Source organism: Chiloscyllium punctatum, chromosome 22, assembly GCF_047496795.1.
Source record: "Chiloscyllium punctatum isolate Juve2018m chromosome 22, sChiPun1.3, whole genome shotgun sequence".
NCBI lineage: Eukaryota > Metazoa > Chordata > Chondrichthyes > Orectolobiformes > Hemiscylliidae > Chiloscyllium > Chiloscyllium punctatum.
In genome coordinates, this window is record NC_092760.1 from 49,993,853 (window position 1) to 50,013,480 (window position 19,628).

The 19,628-nt window shown below is 41.3% G+C and overlaps 1 protein-coding gene across 4 annotated transcripts in view; it reads left to right on the forward strand.

Moving 5' to 3' along the window:
• Positions 1–19,628, forward strand: part of LOC140493623 (uncharacterized) — a 250,415-nt gene that overhangs the window by 98,647 nt on the left and 132,140 nt on the right. For 3 of the 4 annotated variants that reach the window (XM_072592260.1, XM_072592258.1, XM_072592259.1), the window contains 3 exons: positions 11,950–12,029; positions 12,166–12,205; positions 15,121–15,201. In XM_072592260.1, the coding sequence (XP_072448361.1) occupies positions 11,950–12,029; positions 12,166–12,205; positions 15,121–15,201 (201 nt within the window). Of the gene's footprint in view, positions 1–11,929; positions 12,030–12,165; positions 12,206–15,120; positions 15,202–19,628 lie in introns of all 4 variants that reach the window. The other variant, XM_072592261.1, reaches the window with a different exon arrangement.

The following is a 19,628-nucleotide window of genomic DNA, read 5'->3' on the forward strand; positions in this document are numbered from 1 at the left end:
GCTGGCAGGTGGAACGAGATTAGGTTGGGATATCTGCTTGACAAGGATGGGTTGGACCGAAGAGTCTCTTTCCATGCTTTACATCTCTATGACTGGGCCTCTTGCTGACTTATTTGTATCATCGATACTCACAGGTGAGGTGCTGGAAGACTGGAGGTTGGCAAACATGGTGCTACTGTTAAAGAAGGGCAGTTAAGACAAGCCAGGGAACTATAGACCGGTGAGCCTGACCTCAGTGGTGGGCAAGTTGTTGGAGAGAATCCTGAGGGACAGGATGTACATGTATTTGGAAAGACAAGGACTGATTAGGGATAGTCAACATGGCTTTGTGCGTGGGAAATCATGTCTCACAAACTTGAGTTTGTTTTTTGAAGAAGTAACAAAGAAGATTTGAGGGCAGAGCAGTAGATGTGATCTATATGGACTTCAGTAAGGCGTTCAACAAGGTTCCCCATGGGAGACTGATTAGCAAGGTTAGATCTCATGGAATACAGTGAGAACTAGCCATTTGGATACAGAACTGGCTCAAAGGTAGAAGACAGAGGGTGGTGGTGAGGGTTGCTTTTCAGACTGGAGGCCTGTGACCAGTGGAGTGCCACAAAGATCAGTGCTGGGTCCTCTACTTTTTGTCATTTACAGAAATGATTTGGATGCGAGCATAAGAGGTACAGTTAGTAAGTTTGCAGATGACACCAAATTGGAGGTGTATTGGATAGCGAAGAAGGTTACCTCAAATTACAACAGGATCTTGATCTGATGGGCCAATGGGCTGAGAAGTGGCAGATGGAGCTTAATCAGATAAATGTGAGATGCTCCATTTTGGGAAAGTAAATCTTAGCAGGACTTATACACTTAATGGTAAGGTCCTGCGGAGTGTTGCTGAACAAAGAGACCTTGGAATGCAGGTTCATAGCTCCTAGAAAGTGGAGTCGAAGGGAGATAGGATAGTGAAGAAGGCGTTTGGTATGCTTTCCTTTATTGGTTAGAGTATTGAGTACAGGAGTTGGGAGGTCATGTTGCGGCTAAACAGGACATTGGTTAGGTCACTGTTGGAATATTGCATGTAATTCTGGTCTCCTTCCTATCTGAAAGATGTTGTGAAACCTGAAAGGGTTCAGAAAAGATTTACAAGATTGTTGCCAGGGTTGGAGGCTTTGAGCTACAGGGAGAGGCTGAACAAGCTGGGGCTGTTTTCCCTGGAGCGTCGGAGGTTGAGGGGTGACCTTATAGAGGTTTACAAAATTGAGGGGCATGGAGAGGATAAATAGGCAAAGTCTTTTCCCTGGGTTTGGGAAGTTCAGAGCTAGAGGGCATAGGTTTAGGGTGAGAGGGGAAAGATATAAAAGAGACCTAAGGAGCAACTTTTTCTCACAGAGGGTGGTACGTGTATGGAATGAGCTGCCAGAGGATGTGGTGGAGGCTGGTACAATTGCAACATTTAAAAAGCATTTGGATGGGTATATGAATAGGAAGGGTTTGGAGGGGTATGGGCTGAGTGCTGGCAGGTGGGACTAGATTGGGTTGGGATATCTGGTCGGAATGGACAGGTTGGACCGAAGGGTCTGTTTCCATGCTGTACATCTCTGACTCTATCTCAACCTGTCACCTATTTTCTAAGGATTTGTATCCCTCTGCTGCCTGCCCATTCATGCATCTGTTTAGATACAGCTTAAGTGACACTGTTGAGCCTGCCTCTATCACTTCCGCTGGCAACACGTTTCAGGCAGGCACCACCCTCTGCATATAGAACTTTCCACACACATCTCCCTCAAACTTTACCCCTCTAACCTTGAACTCGTGACCACTAGTAATTGAGTCTGCTTCTCTGGGAAAAAGCTTCTTGCTATCCACCCTGTCTATACTTCTCATGATTTTGTAGATCTCAGTCAGGTCCCTTCTCAGTCTCCATGTTTCTCATGAAAATAATCCTGATCTACTCCACCTCTCTTCATAGCTAGCGCCCTCCATACCGGGCAACATCCTGGTGAACCTCCTCTGCATACTCTCCAAAGCATCCACATCCTTTTGGCAATGTGACGACCAGAACTGTACACAGGTATTCCGAATGTGACCAAACCAAAGTCCTATACAACTGTAACGTGCTACCAACTCTTGTACTCAATACCCCGTCCAATGAAGGAAAGCAAGCTGTATGCCTTCTTGACCACTTTATCCACCTGTGTTGGTACCTTCAGGGTGCAATGGACCTGAACACCCAGATCTCTCTGTACATCAATTTTACCCAGATCTTGGACGGGGTATCTGGGGCGGCACGGTGGCACAGTGGTTAGCACTGCTGCCTCACAGCGCCGGAAACCTGGGTTCAATTCCCACCTCGGGCGACTGACTGTGGGGAGTTTGCACGTTCTCTCCGTGTCTGCGTGGGTTTCCTCTGGGTGCTCCGGTTTCCTCCCACAGTCATAAGATGTGCAGGTCAGGTGAATTGGCCATGCTAAATTGCCCGTAGTGTTAGGTAAAGGGTAGATGTAGATGTAGATGTAGGGGTATGGGTGGGTTACGCTTCGGCGGGTCGGTGTGGACTTGTTGGGCCGAAGGGCCTGCTTCCACACTGTAAGTAATCTAATCTAATCTAATCTAATCTTTTCCATCTACCGTATAGTTCACTCTTGAATTGGATTTTCCAAAATGCATTACCCTGATTGAAGTCCATCTGCCACTTCTCTGTCCAACTCTCCAATCTGTCTATATTTTGCTGCATTCTCTGACAGTCCCCTTCACTATCTGCTACACCGCCAATCTTAGTGTCATCTACAATCAGACCATCTTTACCTTCCTCCAGATCATTTATGTATATCACAAACAACAGTGGTCCAACACCGATCCCTGTGGAACACCGCAGGTCACAGTTCTCCATTTTGAGAAGCTCCCTTCCCCTACTACTGTCTCCTGCTGCCCAGCCAGTTCTCTATCCATCTAGCAAGTACACCCTGGACCCCATGTGACTTTACTTCTTCCATCAGCCTACCATGGGGAGTGTTATCAAATGCCTTACTGAAGTCCATGTATATGACATCTATAGCCCTTCTCTCATCAATCAATTTGTCACTTCCTCAAAGAATTCTATTAATTTGGTAAGACATGTCATCCCTGCACAAAACCATGTTGCCAATCGCTGATAAGCCTATTTTCTTCCAAATGTAAATAGATCCTATCCCTCGGTATCTTCTCTAACAGTAAGTGAATCCGAGTCAGTTGGGAAAATGAAAGGTGGGGGCTTTTGAGGGTGGAGTAAATGGGAGAGGTCAGAGGATGGGGAGAAGATAGGGTGGGGCCCCTTTTACACATCTCAGGTTCAAAGACATAATTGGAACCCATTTGTACTATTAACTTAATAGTCTGAGTGTGAAGATACAGAAATCTTATCACCAGATGAAGAGGATTTTGGCCCAAAAGGTGCATGTTTTTACTTGCAGATTTTGAAAGAACAAGAATGCATTCCTGATGATCCCAGGATCTAAATTGACTGACTTATTAGGCTGAACAAATTAATTATGCCTCTGCCTACTTCCCAGCCAGTCAGGACGAGAAAGAAGGTGGCCAGTGGGAATTAAATGAAGCCTGAGGATTGCATCATTTTAACCTGGGCTGGTCGAGGGATCGAAATGAAGGTCTGAAATTGTTGGAAGAACTTAGCAGATCTGGCAACATCTGTGGAGAGAAAGCAGAGTTAACCTTTTGAGTCTATTGATCCTTCTTCAGAACATTTTCAAATAAAGAAGAATGAGGGGCAACCTTTTTGAAACATTGAAGATTCTAACGGGACTTGTCAGGAAATATGTGGAAAGATTGTTTCTGCTTCTGGGAGAGTCTAGAAACAGGGGACATAATCTTCGAATGAGGGGTCACACATCTAAGACAGAGATGAGAATTTTTTTGTCTCTGAGGGTAGTAAATCTGTTGGAATTCTTAACCACAGAGGTCATTGGGCTGGGTCATGAAGTACATTCACAGCTGAGATAGTTGGATCTTTGATCATAAAGGGAATCAAAGATGATGGGGAAGAGGCAGGAAAGTGGACTTGAGGATCATCAGAATATCCATGATTATATTGAAAGGTGGAGCAAACTCTCAGGGCTAAATAGCTTTTTCTACTCTTACGCCTTATGAACACCAAGGTGTTTCCAACAGCACTTTCCAACCTGCAACCTCTCCCATTTAGAAAGATGAGGGAAACAAATGTATGGGAGAACAACCTCTAGGAAGTTACCTCAAAGCTACACACCATCCTGACTTGAGAACCATATTGTCATTCCTTCATTGTCACTGGGTCAACATCCTGGAAATTTTTCCAAACAGCTTTGTCGACATATGAACATCCCAAGAGTACAGCAATTCAAGAAGGCAGTTTGCCACCACCTTCTGTAGGTCAATTGGGCAACAATGGTCAATAAATGCTGGCTTAACCAGCGATACTCACATCCCATGATTTTTTTTTTTAAAGAGAGCTTCCCACCTTTAACATATCTCAGTTGACTGCAACATAGATGTTGAAATTTTTTTAGCACACAGTGATATCACACTTTAACTAAAACATCATTTGGTAGTTTAAAAATGAAGGAATCAGTAACAAGGTTTTCTTGAGTGAAGGAAAGAGGACTTCTATTGCTTACGTGACAAAATGTAGTAAAATGCAACATAAATGACTGGAAACACCCTAAAATGACTGATGAATTTTAAGAAGTGTAATGTTTAAAATGTATCCGGCACCAAAAGAAAGATGAAGAATTTGCAGTTTAGAAAGTCCTTCGAGTCCGTGACTACAGTTGTTCAGTTAGTGACTAGTATCCTCAGCAGTAGGAAAATTTGTAGTTATTTTTGGGTTCTTGGTGAAAGGACATTCTTCTGATTTTCTTTGTAATTGTTGTCTTTCAAGAGGCTGAGTGAGGAGCAGGGCGAGAGAGAGAGAGAGAGAGAGAGAGTAAGTGTTCCGGTTTTGCAGTTCAAATCCATCATTCTTTTCTCTCTTTCCATTGCCTAAAACAACCACCTGAAGTACAGTTTCTTTGTGTGTGTTCCCATCTCTGGCTTCATTTTTATTTCAAGTAAGATAATCTGCACAAGGCCCAAGACAGGGAAATACATAAGGGGCAAATGTCTAGAATGGGGGGGGTGGGTGGGTGGGATGGGTGTGTGTGTCTAGGGGACCCATGGTTTGGAGATTAGGTCCCAAGCTCTGAACGATGTCAGTTATGGTAATAATTTTTTAAAACTTGAGTGACATGTTGAGCGAGTCCCTTCTCAACATCAAAACAAAAAACGTTCTACTTTCCAACCCAGTCTTGGATCTTGAGTGGAGATTCTCACCTCATTGATATGCAGGTTTCCATTCTCCTATCCACCGGATGGAAACCAGACACCGAGAATTCCAGACATGTAAGTCTGAGTAGGTACATGACAACTTCAGCTCACTGCTTGTCCTCTGGACCTCCACCTTGAATACCCTGCAGTAATATCTCAGGCTCACTGAGAGATGGGTACAACAGCAGAGAGAGGTGTGTGTGTGTGTGTGTGTGTATACACACAATGTTGACACTCATCCTGGTGGAGCTGAGAAGGTCAGTGACCTCCTGCTGCACATTTATGTGCACCACTAACATGGGTGGCAATTTTGGACTAGGTTAGCACAGTCTAATCCTGAGGTGAGGAATACAGTCTTCCTCATGTTCTCTTGTCTGCAAAGTGAGGTGACAATTTCGTTATCAGTCATGTCTGGGGCAAATGTCATGAACTGTACATGGAAGCTGTGGACTACCAGAACTTGGCTGGGTGCACAACATCTTTTCAAAGATGACAAGAGGTGTGAGGCGTCACTGCATTCCCAGTAGTGGACATCAGCTTTGACAAGTAGAGAATTGGGTTAGCATCTGGAGAAGAGGCTGCCACAGGGGCTTAGTAGATAGTTAATGTGATGACTCTGGGACGATCGTGTGAGAAAATCTGCTAAGCTGTGGAGAGACATTCTCCATGAAACTCGTCTCATTAATTATATTTGATGCTCCTAGGATGCCTGCTGGAACGTCACTGGTGCCAGTGTAATTTCAAATCCCAGTTGTGTACCTGGTCAACCATTGAAAATTGAGTTGCTCTTCACCATCAACCTTGTAGTGAGAGAGCAACACTTCAGTGCAAAAGTGGCACGGCTGACACTTCTTTGCAATTCAACTGCTTATTCTGACATCTGTCTCTGTTATAAAAAAAAGGCCACACAACTTACCCATTTTTAGCCACATACTAACTTATATCCTTTTCTGTTACAGCTACTCTTTCCCCATTGCCTTCTGTAGCCAAGCATCTTATCATTGTTCAATATGGAACCATCACAAATAGGGAAGTCTCAGTCATCTCAAAGAATTCATCTTTATTTAGAAGCACCAAGACTGAACGGAAATCAATCAATCAAACAAACTGCATTGCATGTTGAACACCAGCAATTTAAAGTCAACAAGTGATCACTGTTCCCAACACTCATCTACTGGAACTGGCTGTCAATTAGGTCTTGCCTGACTCCTAGTGTCTGATGCATCTGCTCAATGTCTTCATTCTCCTTCTTGGAAGACTATTCCTACACTCTCAGGTGGTAAGAATCTGTCATGACCTCTTCATTGCATTATCTAGTTGTGCAGAGCACAGCATACTAGGATTATGTGACACATGGTGCCAAGAACATACTGCAAACCTGCCCCCTCCATGAATAGGCCAAGTTGTAGGCCTATCATATGCACCACCACGCTGTGGTCAAGGAATGGGCTGTACTAATATCTATGTTTTGTCTTAGGAGTGCATAATGGAGTCAACAGCTATTGTTGCAATGTGTGCCTTGTCTCCCAATAACCATCCCTTCAAGACATCTGGCCTCTCAAATGAAGCAAGATATAAGAGTTTGCAAGGATATAGACACTGTGGCAGCTCAGAGGGTACTGGTACAAACTTTTCAGAAGTAGAACCAACAACTGTAGATCACTGGTACCTTGATGGAATGGAGCCCTTTTCTATGAATGATACCAGCTGTATCATAACACAGCTGTGTTATGATATGTTGCCAAACCCAACTGCTCAGTCTGCAGCACTGACCTTGTCATAAGGAAGCAAGATGAAGCAATGTGATCTGACACAAATGACATTGGTAACCATTTTATTGCATTTGTGGATGGATGATTAAGATGTCCCCTACAGGTCTCCAGTGATTCCTTGGAAGGACCTAGCTGTGTAAAAGTTCAACACAGCGATTACCTTAACAACAGCTGAAATAGAATGGTTACTCCCTGTTGCAAGTCCCGCTCCAGCAGTTAGCACAGTTCAGTGACAGTGTCCCAAAACATCTTAAGTCTGCACTGACACTACAGAAAAGATGACATCAAAGTCAAAGATTTCAGTCCTTCCTGGGCCTCGTGCACATCCTGGCAGGTCCTTCAGCTGCAACTTCTTGGTATGCTGTTCAGCAACCGCTGTAGGCTGCTGCTGCTGGTGCTGGATTTGCTGGCACATCTGTTTCTCTTCCATTTCTTTGCACCTTCGCTACTCACAGCAACAGAGAGAATCTCACCTGCAGTAGCTGGGTCCACCAATTATGCTTGCGATAAACCTCATGACTCAGATTCTCCATAGGTGACGTTGAGATGCCAGTTGACAGGGAATAATATTTGATAAATGTCTTGTTAATGTCACAACTCACCTCATTGACACTGACTCCCATTTTACTGAATACGCCAAACAAGCTCAATATCAGGAATACTCGACAAGGAAACCAGAGAGTGTATCTCCCAGATTCAACTCATGCTTGCACCAAGCCACCTCCAATGTGGACACTGGACAGCAACATTTCAGAGCATGATCCGTTGGCATCAGCTACTGCTCCATCCTAGCAGTGGAACTGGAGACTATGTTAAGAGATAACTGGGTGAAGAGAAAGAAGAAAACCACTTTGATGGCCTGGCTTCTATGTGCCTATTAATTTCAACTTAAATGTTCCTGGTGTTAACTGTCATTTGTTTGTGAATCTCTCTGTCAATGCAAAATGCATCTTAGAATCATCCACAGCACCTCATTGCCACAGGCAAAGCTCCATCAATGGAAAATTGTGCTGACAATCTATTACAATGGGAACAATGCACACACAAGGCATTGGGTCATGATGATATCTTTGTCCCCCTCCTCATTCGACATCCCTAATGATTCACTTCCTAAGTATACAAAGGTGCAGATGACCAAGAGCTGTCGACAAGTCGCTGTGACAGCATGCAGAAAGGGTCAATTGTGAAGGATGCTCAGGGAATGGGAAGCTTGTGAGTCTTAATATTGTACATTATATGGGCCTGCTAACTATGTTCTTTCCTTTTTAAAACGCCCTTCAGAATTGCTCCCTGCCTGGAACTATTGATTGCTACCTTAACCAGGCCCCAGAACATGTCCATGAAGAGGTTCTCTAACCTGCCATATTTCCCCCTGCCTCTTTCATGATGCCCAAAGATCAGGAACATGACGTTGAAATGCAAAAAGGTTTCTGAAATAACCAAATAGGGAAGGTAACCCAGGCTTTTTCTTTAAGAACCATTACCAAATTACTTGAATACTTAATTATCAAATAACAAATACCAAATGCTGCCTACTAGAGACAGCATCACAATGATAGAAATAAAATTAGGAGAAAACAAGGGAGGAGGCTAACTCAGAATGGAGTTGGTAGAGGAGACAATGCATTTCACCTCATGTGGTGCCCACCTCTGTCTAAAGGTTTGAGGGTGTTGGTGGACTCTGCGTGCTCCCTCTCCAAGGCATGAACATAGCCACTGAAGGGAGGCAGGCAGTTGTGAATTGAAATCCGTTCTGTGGCTCACTACCTGGATGTAGTAATAGCTACATTAGCCAGGATAGGAGCAGTCCCCCAATCTGCCCACTCCTCCACAGTGGATTCAGAAAGCCTCAGCAACTGTCTGTGTGGAGTTTGCACATTTTCCCTATGTCTGCATGGGTTTCCTCCAGGTGCTCTGGTTTTCTCCCACAATCCAAAGATGTGCAGGTTACGTGAACTGGCCATGCTAAATTGCCTGTAGTGTCCAGAGATGTATAGGTTGAATGGATTAGCCATGACAAATGCAGGCTAACAGGGTAGGGTAGGATAGGATCTGGGTGGGATGCTGCTCAGAGTTGGTGTGGACTTATTGGGCCAAATGGCCTGTTTCCGCACTCTGGGAATTGTATAAAAGTCAGGAGTGTGGGACCAAAGTGCAACCATAAGAATATTAACAGATTTCTCAAATAACTAGATAGGGAGAAAAATCCAGCTCTTTTTTTTAAATTAAAAAATACACCACTAAAGCACCCAATTAACTATTTATCAATGAACAAATAACAAACTCTCAATCTGTAACATCTAAACAAAGGGAATAGCCTTTTTTTTTACCTGAAGAACCCATTTCCAAGAAATTTTCCAAAAATACAAATTGTTTGGAGCTGTAGATTAAAGAAGTTAACATTTTAAAAGATCACATAAAGGAATAAACTTAAATTAAGGTGATAAAGTCATTTATTAAAATATGTTGTTATCAAATAATGTAAACAGCCAATTACCCATCTTTAAGAAAAGCAAAATATTAGATGCAAGAAATCTGAAACTAACACAAAGAAACTTATTAGGTCTGGCAGCATTTGTGGAGAGAGAAGCTGAGTTAGCATTTTGAGTCTGAAATGACTCCTTACATTTTCATTAAGTGTCTGGAAAAAATGGAAGATGTAAATCTTGAGAAGTTCAGTAACATTGAATCTAATGCAAAAGGTCTCAATACAAATTAAACGCATTTTCTACTTTTCCACCTTTTCATAGACAGCTACAATAGACGGCTACTTTCATTTAAGTTTCATATTTTTAGTAGGTACAGTTGACTATCCTTTATTCTGAAAACAATAGACAAATTGATTGAGAAATGGTTTGGAAACAACCTACTATATTTTTTGCAAACAATACTAGTTTCTGCTTGAAAGAAAACCCCTCTACTTACAGTAGTAGGACTTTGATTCCTTGTTAAAAATCACACAACACCAGGTTATAGTCCAACAGGTTTAATTGGAAGCACGAGCTTTCAGAGCACTGCTCCTTCATCAGGAGCTAGTGCTTCCAATTAAACCTTTTGGTTTATAACCTGGTGTTGTGTGATTTTTAACTTTGTACAGCCCAGTCCAACACTGGCATCTTCAAATCATGACTATGATTCCTTGTAGCTTGCTGTTCAGTGTATCTTAATGTTATGTGATTTCAACCATTGTTAATAATGTTTTATTTCAATTGTGATCTGTTAGTTCGTCAGATTTACATTCCTTCGCATGTAAAAACATCTTCATTTCTCCTGTAATACTATAAATTGAGCCAAAATATTTCACTAGATAGCCAATATAATTTATTATGAAGAATATACAGCACTGTGGCTCAGTGGTTAGTACTGCTGCCTCACAGCGCCGGGACCCGGGTTTGATTCCACACTTGAGCAACTGTGTGGAGTTTGCACATTCTCCCTATCTCTGCAGGGGTTTTCTCCAGGTGTTGTGGTTTTCTCCCACAGTCCAAAGATAGATTGGTTAGGTGTATTAGCCATGGGAAATGCAGGGTTAAAGGGATAGGGTAGATGGGTGGGTCTGGGTGAAATGCTGTTTGGAGGGTTTGTGTGGCCTTGATGGGCCAAACAGCATGTTTCCAGTCAGTAAGAGATTCTATGAAGAATAATAATGTCAGAGTATTCAGAGCTAACTTCAGCTAACAAAGTGCACAATTGTCTGAGAATTGGCTGTTAAAGGTTGGACTTTATGGGTTATTGAATACATGAAAACAGCACCACTTGCAAGTAACGCTCCAAGTCCTACATGGTCCTGAACTGGAAAAATGGGTTGAATCGTACCTTTCTTATGACTAAATGTGAGTTGTCTTGGGTTTTTGGAGGGATTTCTAACACAATGCCTAATGTGATTTATGGCTGTATTTGACAAATCTCACTTCATTAGTTATCAATTCTGCTCTTTTAGCATTCCTCGTGTCCATTTCTGGCTTCATCTCACCATGCATTGTTCCCAGAAAACCACCTTGACTCAGTGGAATTCACTGAGAGACCAACATCCCTTGTGACCATGCCATCACTGGCAACATCCTGGCACAGAAACCTTGCTGCCCGTGGCCCAGTGAACTCAAACAAAAGCTGTGTTTTATGTGTTGCAGATGCCTAGGTCCCACCTAACCCATCGACTTATGCCTGTATCTGCCCATTTTTCCACATTGGCCCCTGGCATACACTGCCCCCCAAAGACAGGTGGATCCTGGCTGTGGCTGAACCCCTGTTTAGCATCATCCAAATCCCAAACATGCTTAACTGTATTCCCACCCTTACAAATCAAAGGCTCTTTTGTGAATTGGCTGCTACAATTAACATCCTCACCTCTACTTTGTTTTGCATTTTCTTTATATGCTGCAGCATATTATTTTTATGAATTAAAGTATAATTGTGGAACTTGACCATAAACTGTTCAACTGGAAAGTTAATATAAAATTAATATATAAAGTAAAATTGTGATTTTATACAGTTGTACTCAATAGGAGTTCAGGGCATTAATGAACATATGCAATGTTCCTTATTTGCAATCTGAATCCTTGAACCTGAGCAATACACATCAGTTCCCTATCACATCAATGTGACTATCTTTCTGTTTGCAACGATGTAGATCTTGAGTGTCCGTGAGTGAAATTACTAATTGGTGCTAGCACGGTTCTGGTGCTGTTGATGCTTGCCTACTTCATGCTACCAGAATATCATTGTCATTCTGGTCTGGATTTAAGCTAGTGCTAACTCACTTTTTACTTTCAAAGAATTTATTATTATCAGCAGTTTATCATGAAGTATGTTGTTCAGTGTCTTAAATTGAATTAAAGACTTTTGTATATTAAAACAGGGCAGGCAAGATGGGACCTCAATTGATCCATGGGAAGATTTCAATTTATACAAAGTTGTGGACAGATTTGGCTTTCTGCAGTAAGTTCAATAAGTTTGAATGTTTTCGAAAAGTATTTTGCAGTTTTGTTGCGATATGTCAGATGCATTTATTATGCTATTTGTTATTAAGGTATGTCCTTCCCAAATTAATACCAATGTTATAATGTACTTTCAGTGAACATGAGCTGCCTATGCCAACACTGTTGGAGGAAAAGGTAAGATATGTAATGGCATTATAGCAAATACTAGTTTATTGTTGAACAATTCCACATTAGTCCATACGTGATAGTGGATAGATAAAACTGCTCTTAGTGTTACACATAAAATGAAATTACAGCTTTTTGAAAATGGAATCTGAAAAACTGCATTTCAGTGTAGGTTTAGCTGACTCAGTCTTGGAGTAGTACGGGTGTTAGAATTGGGGGATTTAATGTGCAAAGCTGCTTACCTCACCAAGCTATGCATTTTAGTAACATTGACAATAGATTTAAGTTTGCTTATAGTGGTGATTTTTGCAGTCCAAACTTGCTTACCTCACCAAGTTATGCATTTTTGTAACATCCAACTTCAATGTTGATGCTTCAACTTTTTTCATACACTGGAATGTCAAACCCTGCTCTGCCATTTAAGAATAAAGCAACTTGCTCCAGTCAAGGGAGGGAAAATTAAAGGTTGACTGAACTTGAACTCCTCCTATACATCAACCTAACAGTTGGTTCCAGAGCAAGACTCTCAGAGAACTGGAATAGGTTTGTTAGTTACATTAGAAGCTCAATAGCAGTCTGTGTAAGACATTAAAATTTCTACTAGACAGATGAAGGACCAGCTGATGTATAAGAAGGTGGTGTGGAACAAAGAAGCATGGTGATTCTAGTTAGTGTAGTGTAAGTCTGATATAACATGGATGTTGGGTGCAAGAATTAAGACTGCAATATACCTCGATCATGTGATAGCCATGGGTGATCAAACTCACTGTGACTATCTTGGGAAATAGTGTTGGTTCAATTTACTTACTCTAGTATTCATGCTCCAGTGTGTTAAGGTCAATGATAATCAACAGAAGTGTCAAATACTCTTCTGAGAGCAGTCACTTCTCTCAGCAATCCCTGAAATTGCAAGTGAAGATTTTCAAGCAAAGGAACCATAAAATATTGAAAATGGGCCAACGTACCTGTGCCACCATGTGGCTTGGAAGATAAAAGAAGCTGATTTCCTGTACACAAAGACTCAAACATAAAATTTGGGATGGGAAAATTTCCAAGCTATTTCTGTGTAAAAGCTGCATTTAGTAAAGAATTTGTTTTCTTTGTGAAAACACACTCTCAAATATAGGCATGAGGTTCTCCCAGTTGACTGCCATAACTTCTGCAGAAGTTTCCTGAAAATTCTGCATATCATGTATTGTTTATGTAACTTATTTGGGGTTCTGCAGATATTCCATCCAAGTTTAGTGGCCAATTGTAAGAATCCATTTAAATGTTGATTTTCAAAAAAGGGCTGATTATGCCAACTACCGGTATTCAACGCACAGCATTTGTACCTTTTTTAAATAGGTCATTTATAGTGTTTACACAAGTAACCTGATTGCCTTATTGCAGTGATATCCCTGAGCAAAACTGAAGCTAAGATGAGACTGAAAACAGGCTGTCTGGTGTTGAGCTCAGATTTTAAAACTACTACTGTTCCATTCTCACTCAACTGAACAAGTTGAAATCATTCATATTTACCCTAATTTGTGAAATGTGTAAATGTTGAAAAAAGTATGCTTTCGCTGAAACAAATTTGTTTTTGAGAGCCATGAGAACCTTTTCTCAAAAAATCGCAGTATGTTGAACCCTATTATATCCTCATACATATATTGAGGTAGAAAGTTGAGAATTCTACCATAATTTAAAATAATTGCTTTCATTAAATCTATAATGATTATCCAACTCCAACTAAAACAGAAAAATATTGGGAAGCTAAACACATTAATTTTCTGATCACTGACTACAACTTCCTTGTAAAGCTTTACAATTAACTCTCATTTTGTTGAACTATTAGAGTTTTTAATAAATTATAAATAAGTTATCCAATTCATGAAGAAAATTTCATTTCCAAAAATTTACTGTTACAAACTTGAGAGACCTGTTCTTGGCTTATTTGCACTGTGCACATTTTCAATTAATCTCTGTTGTTTAGGAGTAAAACAATTTATTCATTCACTGATCATCGTTCTTTTGCCATGATTTTCATTATAATGTCACTCCTTCACAGCACTAAAATTTTCAAAACATGATGGAAGCAACCCTATATTTTGAATTAGCACCAAGGTAACCAGCTCTTCACAACACATATGATGCTGAAATAGCTAATTTTGAAAGATCAAGGAATCTTAGCAAAGTCATCACAACATGTCCAATCAACATACATCAGAACAAAGCCAATTAAATGTCAAAGTGTACTGTCAAAACATTAGAATATAGGAACATAGGAGGCTATTAATTAGCATATTGATGTAGTCATCTGGTAGTATAGACCGTTTATTATTGCACCTTGAGTAATGTTTCAACTTCTGAATGCTGAGACACAAGGAGAAGTCCAAATAGTGTGGTTTGCAAAGAAAAGTCATAGAGCTGATGTCTTATGTGTAAATTCTGGCTTAAAAGAAAAGATTGAAAACACTTGCATTTTTCAACCTGGAAAGGAAACATTTGAGAGGAATTCTGAGGAAGGGTACATGAGATACTTAAGGAAACGGAAAAGGTAACTTTAAATGTACCTTACAAAGAGTAGAATGTGTGGACATACATCCAGAAGAATAAAATATAAATTTGCAGTACAACTGATAAGATGTGGCATAGACTTCCAGTTCAAGTAATGAGGGAATAAGCTCCAGAGATGTTTTAAGGAACATTTGAAGTGGGGGAGAGAGACATACCATTTTCCTGGGTGAGTAAAGTAAGAAAATGCTGAATGTCTTTCCTCATAATAATTACCTTGTCCAGAAAATAAATTTTAAATAATTATATTTGACATATTTGTCTATTAGAAGTACCTGAAACTGCAAAACCACTGTACTAAAAGCTGAATAATTATTGAAAGAAGCACCTGCTTTTTAATGTATGACAGTTTTATTTCTGTTTTACAGCTTAAACATTTGGAGATTGAAAGAATACCTAAATGGGTCAAAATGGTTAAAAAATGGGAGAAGTACAGAAACAGTGACAAGGTAACACTTATTACTTAGAATTCAATCTCAATAAATCTACTTTTATATGTTTGCGTTATGCTTCATTTTTGAAACAAAAGTCAGTTCCGAGAATAATTTTCATAATTCACTCTAGAGCTGACTTATACTGGTATAAATTAACTGAGCTGTTTATAATTTGGTGCAGCTCTAGCATAACTGAGAAATCAATTGTTTTGGATTCCAGATTATTTGCTTCAAAGATTTTCACATGGTGATATAAGGAGCTGGAAAACCTGAGGCATGTTTATGCTGTGCAGAAACAAAACAAGAAAGAGACTAGGGATAATAGTTGATAAAAAGCTCACAAGCAGAGTGAGGTATCTGTGTAGTATTTAGGTTGTATTTTTCAGTTCACCTTTGGCCCCAGACACAGTGATTTAACCTGTGCAGAGGGGGCAGACTATAATGCTGAGGAAGGTACCAAATTTAAGGGTACAGGGAAACCTCAATTATCCAAACACCAATTATCCAAAAATCTGATTATCCGAAGATAATCTCTAGGTTCCAGTAGAAATACTACATCAAAGATGTGTTTCTAACAGTGATCGCGTCTTTTGTTTACAGTGATTAAACAGGCTCCGTCTACAAATGACTGACTTCCCGCACTCTCTGTCCCCACACTTTTTCCCTGGTGTTGTACAGAAGAGTGTACCCTAAACCCACCGCCCTACCCCCTCCCAAGATAATCTGACCAACAGGGTAGAGGTGGAACCTGTCAAAAAGTTGCAGTAAAAAGTGTGTGTGCACGCTGTTTGGAGAATTACCCCACAAAGGCGGCATCAGCAGCAGTCTTGTGGTTGGTGCCCAGTCCGGCTGCCCTGGAGAGGGGGCGGGGCAGAGTTGTACGGAAATGGGGGTTGGGGACAGAGTTAGAAGGGATGGGTGGGGGCAGTGTTGGACGGGGATGGGGGAGGCGGGGGCAGAGTTGGATAGGGATGGGATGCAGGGGCAGTGCTGGATGAGGATGGGGGGGCAGAGTTAGATGGGGGTGGGGGCAATGCTGGATGGGGTGGCCGGGGGCAGTGCTGGACTGGGATGGGGGGGGCGGGGCGGAGGTAGAGTTGGACGGAGATGGGGGAGGGGGGGAAACAGTGTTGAGGGCCGGGGGGTGGTTTTGGGAGTAGGGCCTGCGGGACGATGTCTGGGGGATGGGGGGAGGACATGGGGGTGGGGACGGGGTGGTGTTGGATGGGGGGGGGTGGTGGGGAAGGTTTGCGCTCTGTGCTGCTGCAGTCTCCTGAACAAAGAACAGACTTTAAAAACTCCGAGCGCCAGAGGAAAGGCCTTTAATCGATTTATCGGAATGAAATAGTGCATGGCCGTCACATTCGGATAATCGCGGTTCCCCTGTACATTGTTGTAAGAATAGCTGTATCTATTTATAAAAATTGCAGGGTTTAAAGATATGGTTATGATTTTTAAAATGATGAATGATGCCGTCTGACTAGACATGTTTTTGAATTGGAAATGAAAGACGAGTAGAAATTGTATCATAAAATCTATGAACAAAGAATTAGGTCAAATACAAGTAAGTATTTATTTTTGCTTCAGAGCCTTTGGGATGAATCACCAAAAAAAGTTATGATTTAAGAGTGAACCAAGTCCTTCAAAGGAGAATTTAATATTTCTCCGAAAGGAAATTTCTGATTTAAGAAAGGTTATGAACTCTCCTGTATTTCATTGAGTCTGCAAAGCTTAAAATTAAGCTTTCTAAAATTCATTTTTGGGGCATGGGGGTTGCTGGCTGAGTGTTTATTGCCCATCCCTACTTGCCCTTGAGAAAGTGTTGGTAAGTGGTTTCTTGAACTGGAGAGCACATGCTGTTGGTAGACTCGCACAATACCATTAGAAAGGGAATTCCAGGATTTTGATCCAATGAAAAACTGAAGGAATGGTGAAATATTTCCAAGTCAGGATAGGAGTGGGTTGGAGGGGAACTTGCAAATGATGGTATTCTCAAGTTCTGCTGCCCAAGTACTTCTAGATGGAAATAATTGTGGGTTTGGAAGGTGCTGTCCAAGGAATCTTGGTGAATTTCTGTATTGTATCTTGTAGATAATATGCACTGCTGCTTTTGAACATCAGTAGTAAGGACGTGAGTGTTTGTGGATGTGGTGCCAGTCAAGTGAACTGGTTTGTCCTGGAAGGTGTGAAGCTTGTTGAGGTTTATTGGAGTTGAACTCATTCCAGGCAAGTGGGGAGTATGGCATCACACCTCTGACTTGTGTTTTGTAGTTGGTGGACAACTTTGGGGAGTCAGGAGGTGAATTACCGACTGCAGCGTTCCTAGCCTCTGAATTGCTGTTGTAGCCACCGTATTTATATGGCAAGTCCAGTTCAGTTTCTGGTCAGTGGTACTCTCTGGATGTTGATAGAGGGGAATTCAGTGATAGTAACGCCATTGAGTATCAAGAGGGGTCGTTAAATTGTCTCTTAATGGAGATGGTCATTGCCTGGCCCTGTGTGACATAAATTTTATTTTTGAATACTATTAAGAGCAATCTAGCTGATGATGTGATAATCCCACCATATGGACGTGAGTTCAGTAGAAGTGTACAGTTCTGCCCTTTTTCATGCAAGACTTGGCATTTTCCATTTTGCAATAAATCTGCAAAATGATGAGGCATCTCTTGACAGTTCCTGAATGCAAAGACTAGAACAAACAGCCCTACCAACCATCAAACCAAAAATCTGGGTCCGCTACGTAGATGACACCTTTGTCATCACAAAACAAAACAAGATAGAAGAGACATTTAACATCAACAACACCCTCACAGGCATAAAGTTCACCAAGGAGGAAGAAACCGACAACAAACTCGCAATCCTGGACGTCACAGTCGAAAGAACGGACAACTGAGAACTACAAACCTGCATATACAGAAAACCGACAAACATTGATCAAATACTTAACTACACCAGCAACCATCCCAACACACACAAATGAAGCTGTATCAGAACACTATTCCAACGAACCACATCACACTGCAGCACAGACGAACTTCGGAAAACAGAGGAGAACCACCTATACAACGTATTCAAAAAGAACGGATATTCAAATAATACAGTCCGCAGATTCCTCAAGAACAAACCACGACAAGCAGACCAAACACAGCCAGAAACCCTAACCACCTTATCATACATCAAAGTAGTTTCAGAAATGACAGCCAGACTACTAAGACCCCTCGGAATCCTAGTAGCACACAAACCCACCAACACTCTCAAACCAAAACCAACAAACTTAAAAGACCCAGTACAACCCATGGACAAAACCAACATTGTCTACAAAATTCCATGCAAGGACTGCCAGAAACACTATGTAGGACAAACAGGAAGAAAGTTAGCCACCAGGATACATGAACACCAGCTAGCCACAACTCTCTCTCCCTCATAGCCCTACACACGGAGGAAATAAACCACCATTTCGACTGGACAACACATCTATCCTGGGACAGGCTAAGCAAAGACATGCCAGAGAATTCCTAGAGGCCTGGCACTCCAACCACAACGCCATAAACAAACACATAGATCTAGATACCATCTATCAACCCCTCAGAAAACGAACAGGAAATGACATCACCACAAACCCCAGGAACCCCATCCAGGACAAACATATAAATAGAAAGCAGGAGACAACAGCTTCGCTTCACTTGGAAGTCGTCACTGATGATGTTACCTAGCCAGGTAATGCAACGTCTGAATAGCAAACCTACAGTTCAGCAAGCAAACCTACACCCTAAACAGTTCCTGACCTATGGAAGTGGAAGCCACTGTTACAAAGTTCATTAGCCTAAACCTCTTGTCAGTGCTTAATGTCATCTTCCACAGGCCAAGATTGCTGTTATGCCTGATCAAGCTGAATGTATCCTGCAGTTTGTTGACAAGTGGGACCAATTCCCATTTGTATTTTCCCAGTGGCTTTGTCCAGTGACTTTTGCCTGGATATTCTCATTCCATACAGCTGAAGGAAGTGATGCAATCTTTCAGGATGTGTGCAGTTGGCAACATTACTTATAGGGATAAGTTGTTAGATAGCACAATTAGATTATGCAGACCTATTACAATGACTGAAACTTCATTGCTTTCAGGATTTGAAGGGGAATTTGCTAAAATCATTCCTGAATTATTTTTTCCTGAATTATTCTCCACCAGAGTTTTTATTTCCTTCTTTAGTTGTAGTATAGTATGATTAACAAATAGATGAACAATATATGTATACAATACAATGCAGCATAGGAACAGGCCCATTAGTCCACCAAGTCTCTGCCGATTCCTAGTCCTTATTTATACCCATTACTTATTGCCCATATGCAGTATCTATCCCTCTGTTCTCCTTGGATTAATGTGTATATCAAGAGTAACCCTTAAATGTTGCGAATGAGTCTGCTTCCATGATTGCATCTCTCAAT